This window comes from Panthera onca, chromosome D4, assembly GCF_046562875.1.
Source record: "Panthera onca isolate mPanOnc1 chromosome D4, mPanOnc1 haplotype 2, whole genome shotgun sequence".
NCBI classification, from domain to species: Eukaryota; Metazoa; Chordata; class Mammalia; order Carnivora; family Felidae; genus Panthera; species Panthera onca.
In genome coordinates, this window is record NC_138351.1 from 15,293,738 (window position 1) to 15,319,395 (window position 25,658).

A 25,658-nucleotide genomic window follows, 5' to 3' on the forward strand; every position below is an offset into this window, starting at 1 on the left:
ATTGGGGGTAGTCTGTCCTGAGCTCCATGAAGACACAACCAAATCAAGCGTGTCCTTGCTGGGGATGTATGTATGTGTGCATGTGCATTTAACGTCTCCTCAAATTTATTACAATGACATGAATCATCTGGTTGTCCTTTTTTCCCTTCAGATGCCCAGGCATTTCTTCAGTGGTCTAAGTTTCCTCAAGGACAGGATAAAGCTCACCCTCTAGTTGGAATACTCTATTTTTAGAACATGGCTCTTTTTTTCTTCTATTTATTTGACTGACACTCTACTTCACAGAGAAGGGAAATGGTATTGCCATTCTTGAAAATGGCAACTTGCTCATGAGTTTTTTTTTTTCCCCCATAATATGTACTCATCACCAGTTGGTCTGGAGATTTTTGTTTTAGGCTAGGGAGTGAGGTGGTTACACCCAAGTGTTGTGTCTCAAAAACACTTTCTGCCCTCTTGGGGTTTGTGATGTTCTGCAGGTGTGGGGGCCAGGACTCATTTGTTTTGATTGCGTTTGGATTCTTATGGGCTCTTTTTTGGTGACTTCAAGATTGTCTAGCTCTGTTATTGTCAAACTGTTTTCTGCACAGGAGACATTCTGGAAGGTGACAAAGGGAACAGAATGACGACAGGGTTCCCAAATCCCAACCCTGCTTCTTCCTGAAAGGCAACTTGTTGATGCCTTTTACATATTGGATTTCTATGAATTTTTATATGAATTTTTGGAAAATCACTCACTTAGCACAACCCTCATATTTGAGAGCTGAGAATGTGGAGGCCAAAGGAAGTAGCTGACTCACCCTAAGACACACAATTAAGCTCAGAACTTGAGCTAATATTTAGCTCTCCTTGTTCAAATTCTAGTTTTCTTATGAGGGAACCATGCTGTCTGTCCCTTTGTGGCCCTTAAACTCTTATCTTAAACGGCTAACCCCAGAAGCAAATTGCCACCAATAGCTAAGCTCTTGACCCTTTTCAAGTACTTTTTACTTTCATTTGTTCCTAACATAGTATGGGATTTGAAAAGACTTCATTGGAAGAACATAACATTGGCTTAGGGTTAGGGTTAGAACATTACATGCTCATGTAATGACATAGTCATAGTTAATTTTTCATGCAGCTGTCATATATGATATGTATCATTGCTTTCAATAGAACACATGTACAGTCTTCGTGGTCTTACATAGGCAAGTAGAATCCATCCTTATCCTTTTGGGGAAGAAGTATCATTTCTGATGGTATTTGACATTAGAAAATTGAAACTATTATTTCTTTTCTTGTAGAGCCACATAAGTGAGAACTCCAGTGAAGTAGCAGCTGTGAAGAACTTATTTCCTGATTATAAAAACTACACAGATGTGTATGATAGGAACAATCTTCTGACAAATAAGGTACATTGCATATCGTGACATAGCCTGTATACAGCAGGGCATATTTATCTACACTTTAAGATCTCAGGGGCACCTACGTAGTTCAGTCAGTTGAGCCTCTGACTCTTGATTTTGGCTCAGGTCATGATCCTGGGGTTGTGAGATCGAGCCCCATGTTGGGCTTTGTGTTGAGCATGGAGCCTGCTTAAGATTCTCTCTCTCTCTTGCTCTCTCTCTCTCTCTCTCTCTCTCAAATAAAAATAATAATAATAAAATAAAATCTCAATAGTAATCTCCAGACTTCTCCAACCTATGTGCATTTCCCAAACTAGAGCATGCACATATGTGGGTAGATAGTTAAAAATGACCTGAAGTTCCATCCCAGTAAAGAAATCTAAAGGCTTCTTAGAGGGAGGGTAGGTCATTTGGCCTAAGGACATTTTGTCAGTATCCATTAGAATATAAATACGCATTTCCTTGAGTTAGCAGGTACGTTTTTAAGGATCCATTCTGTACGGGATATGAATAGGAATGTTAATTAATGTGAAAGTTAGAAAATATCTATCAGTGGGGGATTGTTTAGATTATAGAACATTCATAATTAAAATTTTATCCAACATTCACAAGAATGATGTATCCAGGCTTACAAGGAAGAATGTTTGTACAGTATTGCTTGATGTTGTGTGGGTTGCATGCTCAGTTAGAAAGAAATTATCTGAAATACAAACATTGAATGTTAAAAGTGATCCTCCTGAGGGAGAAGGCAGAAGGACTTTTTACTCTTTGTTTTTAAACACTCTGCTATTGCTTTAAAAAAATGAGTGTATATTACTTTCATAATTAAATAATTTTACATTAATTTAGATTAATATAGTGAGGAGAGACTTCATTCCACAGTATACCCTTTAGCCTTGGCCTTCAATGAATTGCACAAAGTGTATGGAGAGTTTAACTACTGCAGCAAATCAGTTCTTCTGGACTTATGTGAACAGAGGGCTGAATATGACTAATCTGAAAGATTAATCCCTTACATAGGTCTTTAAATGCTACACTGTAATTTTCATCCTTCTCTACATCTATTTCCATGTGATTAATAAATTAACCTTCTAGCTGCATGTTAATTTTATTTGCATAGAGCTTGGGAAAATTTTATTTTATTAATTCTGTGGTCACGGAACCGTGCCTCCCAAAAGAGAAAGCTATTTGAAAACGGGTTTTGTACTGAGGGGAAAAGAATTTTGAACGAGTAAAGCCGTTTTTTTTTTTTTTAATTTTAATTTTTAAAAATTTGAGTATAGTCGACACCCAATGTTACATTAATTTCAGGTATACAATGTAGTGATTCAACTTTGCTCTATGTTGTGTTGTGCTCACTAGAAGTGTCGCTACCCCTGTCACCACACAATGCTGTTATAGTACCTATATATATTGACTATATGCCCTGTGCTGTGCCTTTTATTTCCATGACTTCTTCCAGAACTGGAAGCCTGTGTCTCCCACTCCCCTTCACCCATTCTCTCCCTCCCCGCCTACCTTCCTCTCTGGCAACCCTCCATTTGTTTCCTGTGTTTTCAGGTCTGCTTCTGCTTCTGTTTGTTTGCTTATTCATTTTTCTTTGTTTTAGATTCCACACATGAGTGAAATCCTCTGGTATTTGTCTTTCTCTGTCTGGCATATTTCACTTAGCATAATACTCTCTAGGTCCATCCATGTTGTCACAGATGGCATGATCTCATCCTTTGTTATAGCTGAGTAATATTCCATTCTATGTGTCTGTATGGATATATGCCATAAGAAAGAGGTAAGTCTCATTCAGGAAAACCCACAAATTATTACCAGGACTAAACAGAAAATTCTCCTGTGTGTGCACACCGCCCAACTTCTTTGATCCATTTTACTTCCACGTTAATGCTTATAAGACATCACGTTTCCTAATTATTGTGAAAATGTGAATATGGGTGATAAAACAAAGCTTATTTGGTCGTGTAAACTATACTTCAATTAAAAAAAAAAGACTTACAAAAAAAAAAAAAAAAAAAGACTTACAAATAGATGAACAAAGATTATATGGTTTTATGTGTCAAGAGCATTGTGCATATATTTTACTAGGAGCAGAAATAAAGAACGACCGTTTCCAGGATTACCCCCACAGCTTCCATGTGCTGGCAAAGGAAAGCTCACTTCTAGAAAGTTCTGATCAGGATGGGAACAAGCACGGCCCCGCCAGTTGCTCCCCACATAGAGTTAGGAAATAAAATAACGTGGCTGTTTTCTTAGGGTGGCGATGAAGCCATCGTAGTATCTTTGGGTGGGGTGGGTATCCTATACTGCCGGTAACCTGGACCCTCGTTATTTTCCAGATGAAAAAGAGAAAACGGTAAGAGCCACAAAACTTGCTGAGCCTCGTGTGATCCCATGTTCATACGGGCCTCTTTTGAGGGGGTACCCGGTACACAGGGATTTTATCCATACGAGTGATCATAAATGCTCTTGTGGGGACGAGGCCAGCCGCAGCAGCTGCGTGTACCTGTAACGTCTCGCTGTGAGTGAAGACTCACCAAACATTGTTAAGTGGTAAACTCCACGCGGGTACTCTTCTCTCCAGACAGTGATGGCGCACGGCTGCTACCTTTCCGCCGAGGAACTCAAGGTGTTCAGGGAGCGGGGAGCGGCGCTCTCACACTGCCCCAATTCTAACTTATCGTAAGTAGGCGGTAATCGGTCGGTAGCTGGTGAGCATTTGGGGTGTGAGTTAGCAGCCCAAAGACCTCCGTTTTCTCAGTCATGTCTTTAGTGTCCCTCTTCTAGAGGCCTATCTGATTGGGACAGAGGCCCTCGAAAGAGGACACTTTGTGCGGAGTATGCACGCGAAGAACACAGCGTCTTTTAAAATTTCTGAGTCTGTGCAATGCATCACGTCTGGAATTCATCCTAGACCCTTCTCTCCTAGTTTCTGCAGTTCTCAGCGGCAGCCTGTGAACTGCCAGGCCCCGACGCATCAGCCTGCACCCCCTTTTCCGGTGGTATCCCCTTTCTCTGGCCTTGCAAGTCCCGACTCATTCAGGGCAACAAATTATTCCAGACGGAGAGGAGAGATGATGCTTTATAATTTGTACGTCTTCACATAGAAGGATGAGTTGGTTCAAAACAAACCAAAACAAACAAACAAAAAACACTGAAGACCAATAAGACTTTTGCACTAACTGCAAGGTCGAATTGTTTCATTTATTTCTCCTTACAAATGATTCCCCTGCTTTCTCTTCTGCTTCTTGCTGCTTTGTACCCTCCTGAGATTAACCTCAACCCAAGGATTAAAGATCCTTTATGATTGTGTGTTCCTCTGGGACTCAGGTGATCTGATGTGGCTAATGAGTTTGTACCAACGTGAGAGCCGATGTGACAGGAACCAAGTGTAGTGAAATCACCATCAGTACTGTTGGTGTCCTTTCTTTGTTGGAAGCATGTGGGTCTCCTTGTCCTGACTCTCTCCTCTCTCTACAGGCTCAGCAGCGGCTTTCTCAATGTCCTTGAAGTCATGAAACACAAAGTGAAAATAGGGCTCGGTACAGGTCAGTAGTTCGCTATTTGGACCTAAGCAAAGTGGTTGAGTAAGTGCGTAACTTTCTGATGTGACTAATTTTCAGGTAACAGTTCTATGTTAAAAAAAAAAAAAAAGTTTTATGGGATGCCTGGGTGGCTCAGTCAATTAAGCGTCTGATTTCTGCTCAGGTCATGATCTCGAGGTTCGTGAGTTTGAGCCCCACGTGGGGTTCTGTGCTGACAGCTCAGAGCCTGGAGCCTGCTTCTGATTCTGTGTCTCCCTCTCTCCCTGCCCTTCCCCTGCTCACGCTCCATGTCGCTGTCTCAAAAGTAAATAAAATGAACATTAAAAAAATGTATTAAAAAATAGTTTTATTATCTGCTAGTACTGTCTCGAGCTGATAAAATGGTAAGGTTGGAAGCAGTAAGAAGGGGTTTTGATGATACTAACCTCCTGAAGGCCATTATCCTTGCTTCCTGTTCAGAGATTGGGTGATAAAGGGTAAGTCCTTCTAAGGTGTTTTAAAGGGTTTTTGTTGTTTTTTTTTAAAGCTCCTTGATTTTTCTTCCCCTTTTGTTTTGTCCTTCTGGCTAGCTTTTGACGGTTTGGGTTTGTACGGTTTCAGTTTTTAATAACTATGTCATCGCAAATACTGTCTCAACAGAAAATTATTTGACCTTGCCACATAGTAAACTCAGATTCTATCGAGGCCAGCATTGTGAACTCGGTGGTATGTTGAGAACTTGTTTTGCTTTTAAGCAGTGTTTCACAAAATGAGATTCCACTTCCCGAAGGTAGTCTGTCGTTGGCTGTGTTGAAGGACAGTCCAGGTGTCTGAGGAATTAGAGATGTCTTTTTTTGTTCGCAGCACATTTTAATTGTTTTTCCTGAGTATGTGCAGTGCTTCTCACTTTGGACACATGAGACAGGCCGAATGTCTAGGCATATCTGCCGTGAACCTTTTATTACTGTGTGTGAATAAACTAAAAAAAATTTTAAATGGGTGTGGGGCACAAGGATATATTTTCCATTCCTTTTTATTTTTTAATGCTTATTTATTTATTTTTGAGAGAGCATGTGAATGAGCGTGAGTGGGGGAGGGGTAGAGAGAGGAGAAACAGAGGGAGAATCCCAAGCAGGCCCTGCACTGTCAGCACAGAGCCTGAGGCAGGGCTCGATCCCACCAACCTTGAGATCATGACCTGAGCTGAAAAAAGAGTCGGACGCTTAACCAACTGAGCCAACCAGGCACCGCTGTTTCAGTTAATTTCATACCAGCAATGTTGGTAAGATATACAATAATACAAAATGAATTATTAATATTTTTAAAGATGTGTGCTATGTTAGATTTTCTCCCCCAATTTTACATGAATCAAAAGAATTAAGATTTTTTTTTTTATTCTAATTTAAGGCTTCAATCACTGAGACTGTGGCAATACTTGGGTAGAGTCACAGGTGTTAAGGTGGTGATTTTACCTTCACAGAAGAGCTTTAATGAATAAGAAAAACATGGCCAAGAATTTTTGTTACACGCTAGTCAGTTAATGACAAATTTTGTAGACAGCCAAAAATCAGGTAAGTGTTGCTTTCCAATTTTCTAGGATTTTGGTCTCCATGATTTAAATTCGTCATATGACTTCCAGGGGTGCCTGGGGGGTTCAGTTGGTTAAGTGTCCGACTCTTGATCTCCGCTCAGGCCATGATCTCACGGTTCAAGTGTTTGAGCTCCCCCTCGGACTCTGCACTGACAGTGTGGAGCCTGCTTGGGATTCTGTCTCCCTCTCTCTGCCCATACCCTACTTGTGCATGCACTCTCTCTCTCTCTCTCGTTCTCAAAATAAATAAATAAATAAAAACTTAAAAAAATTCATCACGTGACTTCTAGTTCTTGACTTTGGGTTGTATAGGAATGCATAAAGCCTTTAGGTGAAACTGTCACTTATTAGCTGTAAGACTTTGAGCAGATTACCTTAATTTTCTAAGACTTCATTTCGTAATTACGATAACAACAGTTATAGGTATGTGTACCTTATAAGCTTGTTTTGAAGCTTAAATTAAAAAAAAAAAAATGCATGCAAAGTGCTTAGCACATTCCTGGCACATTGCACCAGTCAACAAAGACTGGTTTAAAGGAAAAATCAATGTTGGTGTATTGACCAAAGATTTGATTAAATATGATATATTCACTTATGCATTTGGAGAATGCTATTGCATTTTACATAGTTTCTGTTAAAATATCCCCTCTACATTCCACCCTTTCCTGAATATGCCCTTTATATAACAACCTGCCTGTCCCCTGGAGGCTCCAGAACATCATTTAACCTCATACTGTAGAGAGACAGCAGGTCCAAAAGTACTTTGTTCACCCTGTCTATCATCAGTGGAGACAGATCTGGGCTTGTTCACCTATGAGATAGGAGAAACTCACATGAAGCTTAACAAAAACATTGCAAACCAAGAGAAAGTAGTATTCCAAAGGATGAGAAGATGAGCTTATCTCAGAAAATGACCTACTGCAGGATCCAGAAGAAAGTTTCAGAAAATTGCCGTCATCCTTGGAGTACAAGAAGACGTGGTGCTTTGAAAAGACCACAAGTTGTGATGGAAAGGGAATGTGTTTAAATGAAAGAAGAAAACCGGAGGTGGGGGGAGGGTGGGAAGAATGAGACGCACTAGACAATCGGCTGCGGCTGGAGGGACAGTAAGTTTTACAACCACTTTGGAAAACTGGCAAACTGGCAGTTGCTTTTAAAGTTAAATATGCATCTGCATAGGACCTGGTAATTCCATTTTGGGGTATTTACCCTAGAGAAATGAACATGTGTGTTTATGGAAAGAGGAGTACACGGACGTGTATACCAGCTGTGTTTATAACAGCCCCACACTGGAAACAATCCAGACACCTGCCGACAGGAGAATGGATAAGCCAACTGAAGCATATTCCTACAATGGAGTGCTACTCAGCATTCAGGAAAGAACGACCCACCGATGTATGCAAAACAAGGGTCAATCTAAAAACTATTTTGTTAAATGAGAAAAGCCAGACACAGAAGAGCACACACTGCATGTCCCCATATGCATGAAACCTAGGGACCAGTAGAGCTTACCTGGTGTTGATAAAAATCAGAAAGCGGTTGCCAAGGGTTGGGGCCGGAGGCAGAAATTGACTGGAAAGGGTGGCGAGAGAGCTTGCCGGAGCAATGGAAATGTTTAATATCTTGTTTTTCTGAAAGGTACTTCAATGGCCATGTACAGTCGTCAGCATTCATCGAACTGGACACCTGCCTTCTGTGCATTTTATGATATCTTAATTATACTTCAGTTTAAAAATAGCAAATAAACTAACCATGTAGGGAAGCTATGCGAAGTAGAACTATTGTTGCAGAAAATTAAATCAGTGATGTCAAGAACAAAGTTGACCAAAGATCAAAGGGGGTGTTTGAGGATGATCCACGCGGAACGCAGGACAGCATTGCACCAGCACAGGGGAGTCTCCTGGCCCAGGATCCAGAACAAAGATAATAGAAGTTTTGAAGGCTAAATCTTTTCCTTAAGCTTAAGAAAAAACTGTGTATCATATTCAAAGAACTTACCCTGTTCCAGGCTAAATCATAACTGAACACATTGTGGCAAAATATTGGAGTTGCAAAGAAAAAGGAAACAAAAAAGTCTTAAAACAGTGAGGCAGGGAAAAAAAGTCAGTTATCACTAAAACAATTAAAAACCAGTTTGGCATGAAAAATACCAAGAGAAAGAAAGAGTTTGGAGCCAAATAGTTGTTACTCAAGAATATTATATTGGACGAGATTCTCCTGTGAAGGCAACAGAATTCTCAGATGTACAAAGTTTTGGAAAATATTCTCCCCATGAACGCTTTGGAAAAACTACTTGAAAATCTACAGCATTAAATGAGTTATGAGGCGAAATAAAGGGCCAGGATCAAGGAAGTGATATTATAATAGGATATCAGTGAAGGCTAAGTCAGTTAAAACAGAAATAAGATTTAAAAAATTGTAAAAGAGTTTAAAAAACGAAAGCAAAAATCAAAAATGTATCTTAATAGAATGTGCACAGTGTGAAAAGTAATATCTTATAAAAAAGTTATCAGGCTGTGAACCTTAAACTGCTCTAAAAAATAAAGTCAGTAAACAATGGCAACAAATATAAACATTAAAAAAATTAAAATGGCAAATCAGTAAATCAAGAAGAGTCTCCGTCTGGTTGGGAAGAGGTTCCTGGGACCTGAATATTTTACTTTTGATACAGAGTGCCAGGTCCTTGAGGTTTGGTATTATATATCCCTTATGTCATTTGAACATCTTTAATCTTTCATCACAAACTTTGAAAGCGGTACATTCTCTGCAAGAAAAAACTTTCCAAATACTAAAATTTCTTCTATTTTCTGATTTTGTTAACAGAAACCAAGAAATTGTGGTTTCTGTGTAAGGTTAACAGAATGATGTATTTTGCAAATGGGAACAAAATTCTAAGTATATAAAATTTCTCATCTCAGAATAAAGGGACATAGTAAAAAAAACCAAAAAACCAGTAATCTGAAGGGAAAAAAATATGGAACAAGGTTTACGTCAACAAGACCTACGACTTCATTAAAACAAACAACATACATGGAACCAGGGTCCTACTTACTTTCTTTTTTTTAAATTGTTTATTTTTGAGAGAGAGAGTGTGTGGGGGGTGGCAGAGAGAGAGAGAGAGAGAGAGAGAGAGAGAGAGAGACGCTCAGAATGTGAAGCAGGCTCCAGGCTCTGAGCTGTCAGCACAGAGCCCAACGTGATGCTTGAACTAGTGAACCCCAAGATCATGACCTGAGCTGAAGTCGGAGGCTTAACCGACTGAGCCATCTGGGCACCCCCCAGGGTTCCACCTCCTAATGACAATCTCCTGACTTTCTATCTTACTTGTTCCATTACTCCCAAAGCAATAGTTCTTTGATCAACTTGTAAACGCCAAGCCACTGATTCCGTGCTTTCTCAAATCCATTTTCCACTCCTAATTTACCCAGCTTAGATGCCAGAATACATTGCTATAATCATTTCCTTGGAAACTCTCGTGTCCTTTTCATTTTCTTTGTACTCACTTAGCAAAACGTGAACCTCCTTGGTTCTCCCAACGATTCCCCTTCTCAGCGTCTGCAGCTGAGCATCTGGAAGTTGTTGCGAAAAAAATTCTCCGGTGGGGTTTCATTTTAAATTCTGCTTTCAAATTCCAAATGGCCCTCAGCACTACCCAAACAGACAATCACGTTGCTCTAAATACGCATGCATCCCCGTATTCCAAGACGGCCTTTTCTTATTTGTTTGCCCTAAACTTTCTACTCCAACTCTTACCCTCCTGACTTCTTTACCCTCCTCTCATGTCATTGAGAAAATAGAAACAATCGGAAATCCTTCCCTCCTCTTCCTCACACCAAATGTCCCCACGTACACACTTTCCTGCGTCTGAGTTTTCTCTTCTTCCTCTCGCTGCAGCCAAACAAACACACCCTGAGTGAGGTGTATTCTGTAGTCTACATCGTACTCATCCAACCCACGACTCTAATATCTGCCGAGTCCACCCCCTTTCCCCAAATCAGCCACGGCCACCTGAGGTTGCCATGGTTTCTTGCCTAAACTCCTGCACTAGCTTCCTAATTGGTCTCCCATTCATCCCGGGCCCTTCTAATTCAGTCTTCTCTTTTCAAAAGAGTTACAGTGAAAATCAGACCATTTTACCTCCTCCTGCCTACACCCTTCAGTGGAGTTTTGAATAGGGAAACCTCATGCCAAGGCACACAAAGCTTTGTCTGCATGGTTTGACACCCGTCCAGCTCCCAGCCTTGTCTCTCACTTCTCCCCGTTCCCTACACTGGCTATGTTTTAAACCACTCTACGAAGTCACACTCCCTTCTACCAAAAGAACTTGTGCATTCTGTTCCTCTGCCTGGAATGCCCTTTATGTCACTCTTTATATGGCTGAGTTCTCACTCCTGTCCTAGTTTAAATATCATTGTCTTAAAGAGGTCTTTTCTTCACCGTCTTGGCTAAATGGGTTTTCCCTGTCCATTTTCTTTATTACTAGCTGAATGTTATCTATACTTAATATTTGTTTGTTCATGTGTCTCTTTTCCTTCTCCTTCGCCAGGTAGTTGGCTCATGTGGAGCCCATAACTTTTACTTATGAGTGCTTAAATAGATCAAGCACATAGAAGGTGCTCAGTAAATGACGGTCAATAAATGAATGAATGAAACAAAATGCACACGCACATATCTAATCATGTGCTTTTACCTTCCCATTGCCCTTTGGCTCAAGTTTTTACTCTTGTATGGTTTCTTCAGTGTCTTCTTGTAAATAATGTCCTTCGTGTTGACTGGCAAATGATAGTGTTGTTCCTTATTGTGATGGTAGAGGGACTTGGGGGTTTGGGAATCCATTTTCTGCAAAAATGCATTCTTTTTGCCCCCTCCAGTTCCCCCATGTAGTTTCCATCCTTTAGTCCTTATTTCTTTGCACTTATGCTATTTAATTGGATTTTCTCAGCAACTGTTAAGGTAGGTCATGTTATTTTAATTTTCTGAGAAAACTGAGGTTCATAAGGTACCGACCAAACGTCTATAAAACAATAAAGCCCCAGATCCACAGTTTAAAACCAGGTCAGTAAAATGTAAAGCTCATTCTTTCTCTCTCCACCCCGTCACGCTGCCTCTTGTGATATGATAAAATAGGGATTTTACTTTCATTAAATGTGTTGCGGGGAGGTGTTGGGGGGCAGGGGGAAACCATTGAGCTCACTGGGTATCTTAGGGATCAGGAAGTTAGTTACTCTGGACAGAAATTCCCAGAAGAAAAGCTTGACTTTTACACAAATAGTCCAGACTAAACACCAGGGTCCATTCATTCTTTCTTCGGCACAGTATGGTTCCTATTGGTACTTTACTAACATAACAACTGAAGAATATAGGATCCTCAGCAACATAATAAGATAGCTCTCAAAATTTTCTCAGTGAATTGCATAGCATTGTTTTCTAATCTGCCCTTATTCTTTCTATATTGTTAGTTTTTATTAGATATTGAAGAAAATACTACTTTCTGTCATCTTTCATAAAACCTGTTTTTTTTTTAACTGCATTAGTCAAATCTTCCATGTTAATACCATCCTAATGGCGTTGCTTTTGTTTTTGTTCCTTTCAGTCTTTGTCCACATACAGTTGACCCTTAAACAATGTGGGGGTTGGGGATGCTGACCCCATGCATAGTCGAAAATCCGTGCATAGTTTGACTCTCCCAAAACCTAACTGTTAATAGCCTACTGTTGACTGGAAGCCTTACCCAAAACATAAACAGTCAGTTGACACATATTTTGTATGTTATATGCATTATATACTGTATTCTTATACTAAAGTAAGCTAGAGAATAGAAAATGTTACTAAGAAAATCATAAGGAAGAGAAAATGTATTTACGATACTGTACTCTATTTAAAAAATCTACATATCACGTGTTGTTCAAAGGTCAGCTGCATTTTGAAATATATATTCAGTCTTTACATGTTTCCATACCTTATGGTGATAGCATTTTTATTCTGCATTTACACTTAACGTTTGCTTGGTTCTAGCAATAAAAAGTAAGCGGACAATGTTTTTCAAAGTTAAAAGTATGTTATTTCTGAATCTTATCTGAAATTTTGAAGCTATGGTAAAATGAAGATTTAATGGATTGTTACTAAAATGGACAAATAACTTTTCTTAAATTTAAGGTTTTATTTTAATTCCAGTTAGTTAACAGTGTTATATTCGTTTCAGGTGTGCAATAGAATAATTCAACACTCCCATACATCACCCCGTGCTCATCATGACAAGTATATTCCTTAATCCCCATCACCTATTTAACCCATGCCTTCACCCCTCTCCCCTCTAACAGCCATCTGTTTGTTCTGTATAATTAAGAGTCTGTTTCTTGGTTTGTCTCTCTTTTTCTTATTTTTTTCACTTTGCTTGTTTTGTTTCTTAAATTCTACATATGAGTGAAATCGTATGGTATTTGTCTTTCTCTGACTGACTTATTTTGCTTAGCGTAATACTGTTTAGCTCCATCCATGTTGTTGCATGTGGCAAGATTTCATTATTTTTTATGGCTGAATAATATTCCTGTGTAATATGCCTGTGTAATATATATATATGTGTGTGTGTATATATACACATATACATATATATATATATATATATATACGCACACACACACATATATATATACACACATATATATCATATCTTCTTCATTAAAATGAACTAATAACTTAGGTAGATGTAATAAAACTTGCCAAAGAAGTGGATGATCTTCTGGTAGTATTCATCTGCTAAAAGAAAAAAATTCCTAAAAAAAATTCTATACATGTTATCTAAGGACATAGAAGACAGTTGCACATAGAAGTGAACTGCAGACTAGAGATTATTACTTAATAGGCTATTACTTTCCACTTTTGAAGTATATGTAGACACTGAGAATTAAGTTTGTCTACCTGGAAACGCAGAAGGAACCCTTAAAATATAAAAGGTATTTTATTAGTTATAGATGTACTTTTCCTTTAATAAAACATGCTTATTTATTTACTTGGTATTTATTTACGCAAATGCATTTCATAACTTCTACATTTGTTCTTGTCAAACGTAGTATTTCAACTTAATTATGGTTAGAGACTTTATTTAAATCACTAAAAATCACATTCCTCATCTGATGATGATGCCAACCAACATGTAAAGCTGTTTACATCAGCACTGTTCATTTATTACACTAATTTTCCAGAATGTCTAAGTTCATTTTAAAAGCTATCCCTGAAAAATTATCATAAAGAGGTAGCTTTTTAATGCCCAAAGTTCTCATCTGGATTAGAATAGACTTAGGATGAGATTTTAGGGCATAAGAGCGTGACTTTGTTTTAAATCTCATGTTACCCAAATTACTTTCATAACTATGCAGGCATATTTCTGTGAGGCTTCAGGGAATATTCAGAGATAAGAGTTTCTTCCCTTAACTTTATTAACCATTTGGGCATTGTACTGGGTTGAATTGTGCGTTTCTGCCCCCCCTTAAAAAGATGTCTACTGGAACATGTAAATGTGACCTTGTTTGGAAAAAGGTCTTTGCAGATGTAATTAAGGTAAGGATCCCAAGATGAAGTCATTCTGAGTTAAGGTGGGCCCCAAATCCAATGATGAATGTTCTCATAAGAGAAAATGAGCACCATGTAAAGACAGAGGGAAGTTGGCCATTTGAAGGCAGAGGCACATATTGTAGCTATATTGCCACAAGCCATGGAACGGCAGGAGACACCAGAAACTGAAGCAGCAAAGAGAGATTCTTCCCTAGAACCTTTGTAGGGATCGTGGCCCCGCCGACAGTTCGAATGAAGACTTCTGCCCTCCAAAACTCTGAGAGAATACACGTCTGCTACTTTAAGCCACCACATTTGTGGTAATTTGTTGTGGCAACCCTAAGAAAGGAATACAGGTATCCATTTGATGCTAATTGCAGGTTTTCAATTATTTTAAATGTTACTGTATACCTATTCTGTGTTTAGAGAAGATCTTTTCTTTGAAGTATATTACAGACTGAATATCAGTCACTAAAACCAAAAACGCAACCTCACATACCTCGTACTCCATATAGCTCATATTCCATTTATCTCATGAAGTGACTGCTTTGGCTTTATTTTGTCTACCGTAGATGTGGCCGGTGGTTATTCATCTTCCATGCTTGATGCAATCAGAAGAGCAGTGATGGTTTCCAATATACTTTTAATTAATAAGATAAATGAGAAAAGCCTCAGCCTCAAAGAGGCCTTCAGACTAGCTACTCTTGGAGGCAGTCAAGGTAATGACCATTTTCTTTCTTTCTTGAACAGTATACAACCATGCCGATCTGTGTCCTTGCAAGCAACGTGAAGGCACAGGAGGGTCGCATCAGCAGGCATCCCATACTCATGACTGTTGTATCTCATAGGACATATCCCAAATTTAGCGACTTAAGGTTCAGATATGTGGCGGAGATGTCATTTCTTCAGCAAGCCCCCTGTCTTTGACAGAAGACATGCTCAACACACAATTATATTAATTTTGCTTTGCTGGATATTTGCAATGGTCACATGTGAGTTCTTTAAAATAATCAGTTTTTTTTCCCAGAGTCAAGTAACATGCTCTCTGTTGGCCTGAGTGATGATAACAATAATAGTAAAAATAATAGCCAAGAGCTACTGAAGTCTCACCAGATGACAGGCAGTATGCAGCATGCTTTACGTATGTTGTTCCTCAATCCTGATAACCACTGCTACGAATTCCACCTTACCAGTGAGATACCTGAATGAGGCACACACAACCATCAAGGTACAGAGCGCCATGGTTTGAATCCAGATCGTCTGATGCCAGAGCGCAGGTTCTTACCCTTGCACTGTGATACCTTCCTCTATAAATCTTAGAAATGCAGGATGATAGTAGCTGAGAGTATCCTGGGAAGAGAACTTCCTGGCTCTTCTTTGAATGTTTGGGGCTATGATGAACGCCATAAAGAACATTGAAAAAAAACAAAAAACAAGTAGAGGTCATGCTCTTGGCATTTTCCTAATGATTTCGTTTTCTAAAGTTCCAAGTTTTAAATCGCCCATTTTTAAAAACAAGTGTGACACTCCCCACCCCCACCCCCAGTCCGTTTGTGCATCTGAGTTTGAGTAGCTGGCCTACCATCTTATTTTCGGGGTGCGAATGGATTGTACTTAAATGGTGCTTTTTTTATTCTAGACTCTCTGTGAGGTGCTTCATCAGGATCCTGTATGTGATCAAGCTGGTATGGGGTGCTTACCAAATCCTTTTCTGTCTTGGCTGTATAGCTTTTAAATCTATTTTCTGGGCCACTGATCTTCCTGTGATGAAATTTCTTCTCCTTAGCTTGTGCCTCTATGACACTATGAGGGAAATGAGATGAACAGTTCCCTGTTTAAACTGTGGCATCTTCCCAGCTTGCCACAGCCTTTACATTCACTCTCAAGATCAGGATGTGCATAAATCACCCTCACAGAGACATTTGCTCTAAGGCTGCAAAACTGCATTTCCTGAAACGTATCTGAATTGCTTACCAGCCCTGCTGGGCCTCTCTGCAATAATCTGAATTTAGACCAACTTACAAATTTACGAAAGCAATTGTGTCTTTTTTGGTTAGTTCATGCCTGACTTTCCAGCTTCTAATGATTAGCTCAGTTAGTTTATATATACCATTACACTGACAAATGAAGCCGGTTCTCTGGCCTATTAAACACACAACTATTTTATGTTGCATACGGTCATTAAAAACTCATATTTGTTATCCTTCTTTGTCAAAGGCAAAAAGAAGTAGATTGTAATCGGTAAAGGAGGAGAGAATTTCTGCTGATTTTCTATTACATTTGGTCCTTCCCCACATAATTAGTAGAAGTCACCTAACTGCCTTTAACCTTTTCTAATTCTTTTTACACCCCTGTCTTCCTAAAAGAATTCTTTAGCTACACACTCTTTTTCTTTTCTGAGAATAAAGGAATCGCCCTTTAAATAATCTTTTAAGAACAAGTAGGATTTCTAAATCAGTGCTTAGACAATTGCCAAAAGACTACTGGATATCCATATGTAGAAATACAATGTACCAGATATTGTCTGACAGAGATACGTAATCCAGTATTTTCACATTGGACTCTATCCTGCCTGGGACAGAGTACAACCAACACATGTAAAAATTCAAATAAATAATGCTGCCCTCCAGTTGGCCTTCCTTTTATGCATGCTTCCATTTGGCACCTCAGTGCACACTTAAATTACAGCCTTTAAGGAGCTTTAGACTTAATACCTTTATTGACTAGGAAAGCCAACCACTCCCATCTTCTGAAACTAAATCATAAGTGACAGATGTTCTTCCTTGACATCCAATATTCATGGAACATGAATTCTAGCTTTGAGATGGATCAAGTCAATAGATGTTATTGACCCATGCCTATTTTAGAAAACCATTCTTCCCTGGCAACCAGAAAGCCCTTGAGGGTACAGAGAAATCAGTCTGCTTTCAAAAGTGTTGGGACTCTTGAGTTATGGGGATCTATTTACTTTCAGAAGCGAATTTTCTCCAGTCACAGGATGTAAACCGAGGAACTTATGATGGATATGCCTGCATTCGCAAATATGTAAAAGGATACTTATTTTTTTATTGACTCGAGGTTCATTTCACTGCCATGAAAATAGATCCAGTCAGCTGTTTCATGGAACAAAAAGGGCAAGGAAAAGAGCTGGAATGTGAGGGGAGAAGGAGAGGGAAGAAGAAGAAAGATATTATGTCAATTGTCATGTTTGTTTGAGGGATGAATGGAAATCATAGACCAGCTGGACTGTGAAATGCACTGACAGAGCTGAGATAGACCGACGCCATCCGAATCATAGATTGTGGTGGTGAGGGGAACTGTCTTGATTCTTAGATTTTGCTTTCTCTGTCCTTATTCTGCTTTCTGTATGTCAAAGTTTTAGGACCGCTTGGAATGAGAGAGCTTTTCTGCTTCACACTAAGATACTAACTTTTTCTAGTGATATGTTGGCAGATTCTGTCCTTGCAAACTGGGACATTTTCACCACCTGATGGCTCCAAAGACTGACTGTTTATTAATTTATTCCAACCTGTAGCCCTGGGGCTGGAAAAAGAGATTGGAAACTTTGAAGTGGGCAAGGAATTTGATGCCCTCCTGATCAACCCCAAAGCGTCTGACTCTCCCATTGACTTGTTTTCTGGGGATTTTTTTGGTGATCCGTCGGAAGTAAGTAAAATAAATTTCATCAGAAGGCATAGATTTCATGAAGTAGTCACAATATCTTCCCTATAGAAAAAAAGATAGAAACTGAAACTTTTCATGGAATGCAGGAGGATCTTAAAAGGGACACTAGATCCTTTTCAACTGTTTATCATTTGCCAATGCAATGTGAATAATGGTACTGACAGAAATCTGTATCTTGAAGATATTTGTATATTTGAATGTATTTGACTACAAGAAACCACAATATACCTATTCCTTATTGATCACTTGCTATGTGCTAGGTAGTATGGGATTAAGTACTTCCATGCATCCTTTTTGATTAACCATTAGAATGACTCTTAATGACACGCAAATGCTATTAATATCTCTTCATTGCTCACATGGGCAGTGAGGCCTAATGGAAGTTAAGTGATTTACCTAAGGACTCCTGGCTAGTAATTAGTAGTTAGTAGATACAGTTTGGATTCCAGCCCAGGACTTTCTGACTTCCAGAGTCTGGCCTCTTGACCACAATGCTACCTTGATTTTCTTACCTTTATACGAAAATGAGTTTTATTACCTTGTTCCTCTTATTTTAAAATATTTTTTCTATGTCTAAACTGGTTCTTCCTAACAACTCTTTATAAAACTGAGTTTTTCTAGAAAGTAATTAACTATTACTGATGTGATGAGGGCTGGGAGCGAATGATCAGGAAAGAATTCTTGAGATGTTTTTGGTGCAAAAAGATGTTTTTATTTAAGCATGGAGGCAGGACCCTTGGGCAGGAAGAGCTGCTCTGGAATTGTGAGGAACAATTGATTATATACTTTTAAGTGGTGGTGGTGGGCAAGGGTGGTAAAGACAAAGGAAGTTTCTAGGAGGTATTTTCATATGTTAAAGAAGACTCATAGGATCCTGGAAGTCGTGGCTATTGTCAAGAAAGGTTGCATTTTACCTCTAGCAAAGTGTTAACATCAAAGCAGTTTTGAGTTCCTTGAAGAATGTCCTACTCTGCCTGTCTCAAGTATTTGTCAATGGGCTGAAAGTTCTAGGGAAATTTAACTTTGTCTACATTTATTTTGCATTTGTTCTCCTCATCACTACTACTTATAAATCAATACACTGGTGAGAGTAAACAGGACATTATATATAACTTGTCAAGGTTTTTAGAAGAAAGATGCCAGATTGCTTGAAGGTGGTACCATTTGTTATTTTTATATTACTTATTCTTTTATTCCTTCATTAAAGTAAATTTGTGGGAATAGGGCTGAGTCCCATTCACCCACTTTTCTTATACACCTCTTAAAATATTTGAATTATTTTATTAAATTAATTTCTTTAATTTATGTAACACTTTTCTCTGAAGATTTCAGTATCACATGCCAAGAACTTTACATAATGGATAAACATTTGTTAATAGCCAGGATTATTTTTTAAGCAAAAGACCATTTCTTTTTCACCAATAGAGTAGATTTTGCCATTGAGAAATACATTTCTATGTCTGTGCTTTGCCAACCCCTATTGGCTATGAATTTACTTTCCTAAATGCACAGAATTTTTTTCTTATTATTATTCTATTTTGTATTTTAGGCTGTTATCCAGAAGTTCCTCTATGTAGGTAGGTGGATATATGTCTCTGTGGGAAATAAAATCTTTGCTTGTCTCTTTCTTGGGTATGGCTCCCTATATTTGTGGCACCACAGGCTAAACCCTATGCGTGACCATTTTATTTGGTTTATTATTTTATTTTAACATTTCTCAGCATCAAGCCCATTTAGGGCACACTATTTAAAGGCACTATTTGAAATGCACATGGCTCTCTGCGAGATAAACCCAAAGCTGAGGAATGGCAGGCAGGCCCAGGGGAGGGGCCATCCTGTCTCTTCCTTCTACATTCACTCTGTCCCCGCCCCCCACCCAAGGCTACCCTACCATGTCGTATTTGTGATGTTTGTGGTGGAGTCTCACTGCGTGTGGTTTTTTGTGTTTTGTTTTGTTTTGTTTTGTTTTAATGTACTCACATTCCATTCCGTTCACTGAGAGACAGAAATAAAGAGTACCGAAGGCTCTACCCTGCCTCCACTTGGTCCACTGAGCTCTGAGTCCTGCATAAACCTGAGATGGGAGAGACGCAGGTGCTATTTCTTGAGCTCACTTCCTGCAGGCCTTCCACCTCACCACCCAGAGTATGATTCTGAGGTGTAAAGATAGTATTTCCTTTACAGTTGGTGCTGGAAATGCAAACCACTCCAGCTGAAAGGGAGTGGACCCAACTTTCTGTGATTTCTGTCTTAGATGCAGAATTCCAACCCTAATCCTCAAATTCGAGGCAACATCTTCCCTTGGCCATGTCCCCTTGTCCAGATAAGAAACAATCTGAGAGAAAAAAAGCACCTTTGTGCGTTTTCTCTCATAGAAGTGGTATTTGTTTCTAAAACCCGCCTGGTGGCAATTAGAATACTCCAGACATAAAAGCCCTTGATGAATGATTCTTTCATTTTTCTTTCAGGAGATGACCGAAATATTGAAGAAGTTTACGTGGGCGGAAAGCAGGTGGTACCCTTTTCAAGCTCAGTGTAAGACCCTTGGCCTCTACCAGCTCTGGGATCACGTGGTTCTGCGTCTCCCTTGTGCCCGGGCGGAGTTAGAAAGTCAAAAAATAGTATCTTGTTCTTGGGATGACTATCTCTTTCTGTGTCTAGTTACAGTATTCACTTGACAAATCATTTGAAGGAAGTTGCGTTAATTCTCAACTCTGTTTGGGAGGATTCAAAATTTCTCCCTTTTGAGCTGTTCGGATTTACTTTAAGCTCAAACATAAGGGAATGTTCTTCCTGATGGTGTTCTTATTATGAGATTTAAGTGAAATCACTCCATATTTGGAAATGTGGAGAGAAAAGATACTCCTATAAGGTTAGATACTTTGAGCTAATAAATGTGAAAATCAGAAATGGAGAATGAAACAGTGGATATATTTTTATGAGGGAGAAAAAGTTAGACTATGAGCAAACATTGGAAAATCAATTCAGATTATGTTTGAAAATTAAATGCTGAGCATATTAATTTCAGAAGAGAACTTGTTGAATTTTAAAATGTGTTTCTAGATTGACCTTGTGTTCTGGAAATTTGCACTTAATGGAATTTGCATTTCAGAGATGTTATTGTTGTGCTTTGCCTTCTTTGGGCATGAAATGTCAGAAACTGGATGCCACATGCTTTCTTAATACAGTTCTGTGCTTCAAAGTGTTTGACAGAGGTTGGGTATTAAAGATTTAAAGTCTCTTAGGAATATTATTCATATAACTACATGGCATAAATAGTGATATTTTTGTGTACTTCAGAATCACCTTAAAGTATAACTATGTGATGCTATTATTGCTTCCGTGTTATTAGAAGAGAAACACATTCCATACTCCACACTGTTGTGTAGACTGGTCTTCCTAAACTGGGGTAAGTGCTGGATGTCAAGGATCCGTCAGTACTAAAAGGAAGGGTTCCATTGCAATGACGTATTCTCTCCAAGAGTAATGCCACAGTTGCTGAAAATTTCATACTCGGATATCAATCTGTTAGAACTTTGAAATGAAGGACAAATTCAACTAAAAATATTGTTACAAATCTTTAAGTCCTGCTTATCGAAAGTACTCTGTGTTTCAATTTTATCCTATTGACTTTTTACTTCAAATAATTTTCAGGACATCAGAAATTTTAGGATAATGAAAACTATGTAGATGTCCCACCTGATAGTTATATTAATAGGACTTAATCTGTACTAGACATCTAGGAACATGAAACAAAGCAAAAAGTATTGTTATGCCTCCCAACTCTTACAGTGTGCTTTCCCATACCCTATAATTAAAAACAAATTGACTTTATGATAAACCCTTAAGAAGTATTGATGTGAATGTCACTTAAATACTACATTTTCCCGTTTAATTCCAAATACTATAAACCAATGTGGAAAAGGAATAGATTTTCTTAATATATCATAACACTCATGCCTCGAGCTTAAGTGTGACTCTTTATTATTTACTTTAGAGAGAGAACTTCATGTAATATCATATAGCTAACTCCATATTTACCGAACTAAGACCAAATTCCTCTTGTACTATACTTTGTTCTCACATAGTTATGCTAAATCAGCAGTAATTTGATTTGCCTACTTTTTGTTTTTTGTTTTTGTTTTCCCGGTGGAAACACTTTTATAATTGATTTTGTATACACAACACCTACTGATCTTATTGTTATTCTTTTTAGGAACTTTTCTTGAGTACCGTCGACTCACAATTTGATCTTATTTTAAAACAACAACAACGACAGAGTTTGTGTTGTGGGATATAAAGTAACTCAGTAAATTCAGTTTCCGGTGTCAATCTCTGTATTTCCAGAATTCCTAATTCCCGAGCTGTGTCAACAAGGCCCCGCCAGTTTTCTCCCCATTTCTCTGTAGTGTTGACTGAGTGTTTCCTGCTCTGCCTCCTAGTCCCTGCCAAAGGAACATGATTACCTGGTGTCTAACCCACAGGAGCGGGCTTAAGAATTTGGAGGAGACACGCAAAATCCACTAATAGGCAGCGGCTATCCCCAGCATTTGCAAGATCCTACACTTGTACCTTCCTTAAAGATGTACTTTTGACGTTGACCATCAGTTTTCATTTAGACTAAGGATTCATACACGGTGTATATAAGTAAGCGCAGCATCAGCGACAAGTAGAATGGATCTATACCACCGATTTGTCGAACATTAAATGTAGCCCAGTAGGATGTTAAGACCCTACTCTCTTTTCTAGTAAAAATAGAATGTGTTGACATGTTTACATGTAGTTTGATCTCCCTGCATTGCTTACAACTTACGTGTTTGGTTTCTCCAAGTGCCGTGTTCCGAACGTCGCATATGCTTTTCGCAGCGCTACAGGCATCGGCCATACATGTGGCCAAATGCTCTACACTTTGAAACCTTGGCTTTGCTTCGTGCGGCTTAACTTTCTGAATTGTGGACAGGCGGTATTTCATCCCAACACGGTTTGTCACTTTATGTTTGAATATTTTGCTCTCTGACAGGAAAGAAAGAATTAATTGAGACTTCTTATCAGCCCCCTCACCTCACCCGGCACTGTTTGCCTCGGGTTTTGTGGTACTTTTAGTGACATACACATTAGCAGGTAAAAACTGATTCAATAGTGGTGACTAGCACACATTTCAAAGGTACTTTTTACAACAGAACACAAAAGCAGGCCGAGCAGCTAAGGTGCACTGAATTTCCAAAAGGGAATGAAACATGGGACTAGGGCCCGAGACATTGTCCTCATAATCATAACCTGAGACTGAGACCCTGCTCCCTTCATAAGCTCCTTCTCTGATTTAATTGTCAAGGGCTCTAGAATCCAAGAGAGTATCTTGAACTAGCTCCCTTCATGGCAGCAGCAGATCTTTCTGAGTTAATTTTGTGAAAATTGAACCCCACTGAATCTCTTTTTCACTTTCGTGCGAATTCTGCATGGTGAAGGGAGGAAAGTAGTTGGAAACACTCCTGTTACGCTCAGCTGATTTTGAACTGTGCCCTTGAAATCCCTGTTGGCAACTAAAGCTGAGATGTCAGAGAGGAAACATAATGGATGTGAGATCCAGCAATGTATTTTGAATCTTCACTCCCTTCCAGACTCTTCCTATTTTTAATCTTTTCACCTCAGAACTAGACATATGGAAGGCTTTCAAGGCAAGCTGGAAGGCACGTTGGATCAGTTCTACCTTGTGCGATACCTAAAAGATCTCCAGAAGTGGAGGCTTGTGTAGTAAGTAGCCTCCGGGACATCTTTTCATTTTTGTCCATTTTTTTAAAGTTGATGATGCTTCTGGACACATTCACATGTCTGAAAGGAGTGTTCGGAATTTTTAAAAGTTAGACGAAGAATTGTGTCATGGCAACGTCTTGAAATAATTTTCAGATTACATGGATTGTTATGAATTTTAGAAGAGATATTTGCAACTTCAGGTGTACCTAGCCCCTTTAGGTATGATTTTGGACCCCAACCCTTTTCAGTGTGTCTAAAGGAAAAGTGTGGAAACAAGTGCAAAGATGAAGGAAGGGACACTGTTGGCAAGCCCTAGCATTGGTCCCCATGCGTGTTTTCACACCTGTCCTTTCCCTCCCACAGCCCCAAAGGCGAGAGATTGAGAGCTGAGGGGTTAGTTTGTAAATCTGATCCGAATTTACTGAAATGCAAAAGTTGAACAGGCCAGTGATGGACGTCAGTATAAATTCCAAGATGGCTTTCAGAGTCCACGGGGTTCAAGTGACTCGAGTCACTGATATTACATGGCATTGACTTACCTGTCCACTTCCTACTCAAGAGCCTGTCAGAAAGCATTCTCTATCGAAAACCACCTTCCATGGTTGTTAAGCTCCTGATTGCTGCTTTTAAGAATATATATGTGTGTATTCATGGGGACATTTTTACTCAATATTTGTGTGATTTGCTTACTGTTCATGTGCTGAGTGAACTCCTTTGTGCTTCAGACAAAAATAAATGAGATTTTGTGTTTACATTTTTTTGTTGTTGTGAGTTCTATCATTCTGACAGAAGGGAGATTAATCTTACAATGCTCTCCTCCTTTTAACGTGAAGTTTTAAAAACAGAATATTTAGCTGTGGACCAACATGTATCATGACATTTTATGACAGATAATGTACATAACTTTAAAAAATTAAGCTATAATGTCAACCCTTCAGAATCAGATTGCGATCGCTTTTGATTTCTGCACAAATTTCCTATTTTCCAAAGTCACAACCCAGAGTCAGAAATGCACTTGAGCAGCAAGAATTAGTTCATACCTCACATATGTGCATGTGGATTTAAAACAAAACTCCCACAAAATAATACTCTCCGTAACTGATGCCCTTGGGCTATTTTCTGCACTATTACTCTGTTCCATCCTTTTGTGTTCTGTTCTATGATATTTTCTTCTAAGCTTTTTTTATGCTGATAGTGATTTCGCAGGTTGGTTTCTTGGTCCTGGTGGGCTGGCAGCTGCAGTGTGGAAGCGGAATTTCTAGTGTCTTTTGAGCTGTTTAAGTCTCCATGACTCCATTCTGTGATTGGGGCCTGACCTAAGTACCTGCCTTAGAGTAGTGAGGATTAAATAGAATAATACATGGCCAGCTCCCAGGAGAGCATTTGAGACCAAGTGAGGGCTCACCATGCGGTAGTTATTATTTTTAAAATGAATACAGACTGAACAGAAATAAAAATAATTTGAACTGTATTTTTATCAGTTTATTTTTTAGAATCTAAATCAAGTGATGTTAAGGATCTCTCTGCGCATAAAAATATTCTGTAAGGATTAAATCTGATTTCTCCCCCCCCCCCCCCCCCCCGGCGCTGTGATGTTCATTTTTTCTTTATAACACGAAACATAAGAAAGTGGTAGAAGATTTGGTCTTTAAATTCACCCTCAATTTTCTGAGCAAGCCACGAAGCATCTTTTCTTCCTCCTGAAGAACAACTTAGTGAAAATACCCAGAAGAGAATTCTCAGGCGCGTAAGCTAGCGATAACGTGTGCCTAATTTGCAACCGTGGGCACAGAGTTCTGTAATAGTTAATTAACAGACATGTGCAAATTATTGCATGGTACTAAATTAGGGATTTCAATAAAATAAGGTTTAGGTATAAAAATACTTGCTAGTAGCAAAATCGAACCTGTGGTAGGGTGTTTGAAGACTCCATGGGGAGGTCACTCAGTTAAAGGAACAGGACCCGTAAGTATTAACCAACGGGAACAGGTTTTGAGTTTTGGGGTTTTTTAATCTTGTTTTAAAATGGGATAAGAGGAAAAAATTTAAATGAAATGGAAAAAGGGAGTTAGTCTCTGTTCTTTAAAGTGATAGAACATTATTTTAAAGTGTAATTATTTTTTTTTAAGAATTCAGACTCATCTGCTTTTACCATCAAGCCCGCCTACA

The 25,658-nt window shown here is 38.9% G+C and overlaps 1 protein-coding gene across 2 annotated transcripts in view; it reads left to right on the forward strand.

Annotated features, from left to right (window-relative positions):
* Positions 1-24,243, forward strand: part of GDA (guanine deaminase) — a 79,779-nt gene extending 55,536 nt beyond the window's left edge. For both annotated transcript variants that reach the window (XM_060610063.3, XM_060610064.3), the window contains exons 8-14: positions 1,281-1,388; positions 3,973-4,070; positions 4,869-4,936; positions 14,627-14,773; positions 17,590-17,720; positions 19,288-19,315; positions 20,207-24,243. In XM_060610063.3, the coding sequence (XP_060466046.2) occupies positions 1,281-1,388; positions 3,973-4,070; positions 4,869-4,936; positions 14,627-14,773; positions 17,590-17,720; positions 19,288-19,315; positions 20,207-20,277 (651 nt within the window). In that variant the 3' untranslated portion in view covers positions 20,278-24,243. The remainder of the gene's footprint in view (positions 1-1,280; positions 1,389-3,972; positions 4,071-4,868; positions 4,937-14,626; positions 14,774-17,589; positions 17,721-19,287; positions 19,316-20,206) is intronic.
* The last annotated feature ends 1,415 nt before the right edge of the window (positions 24,244-25,658 follow it).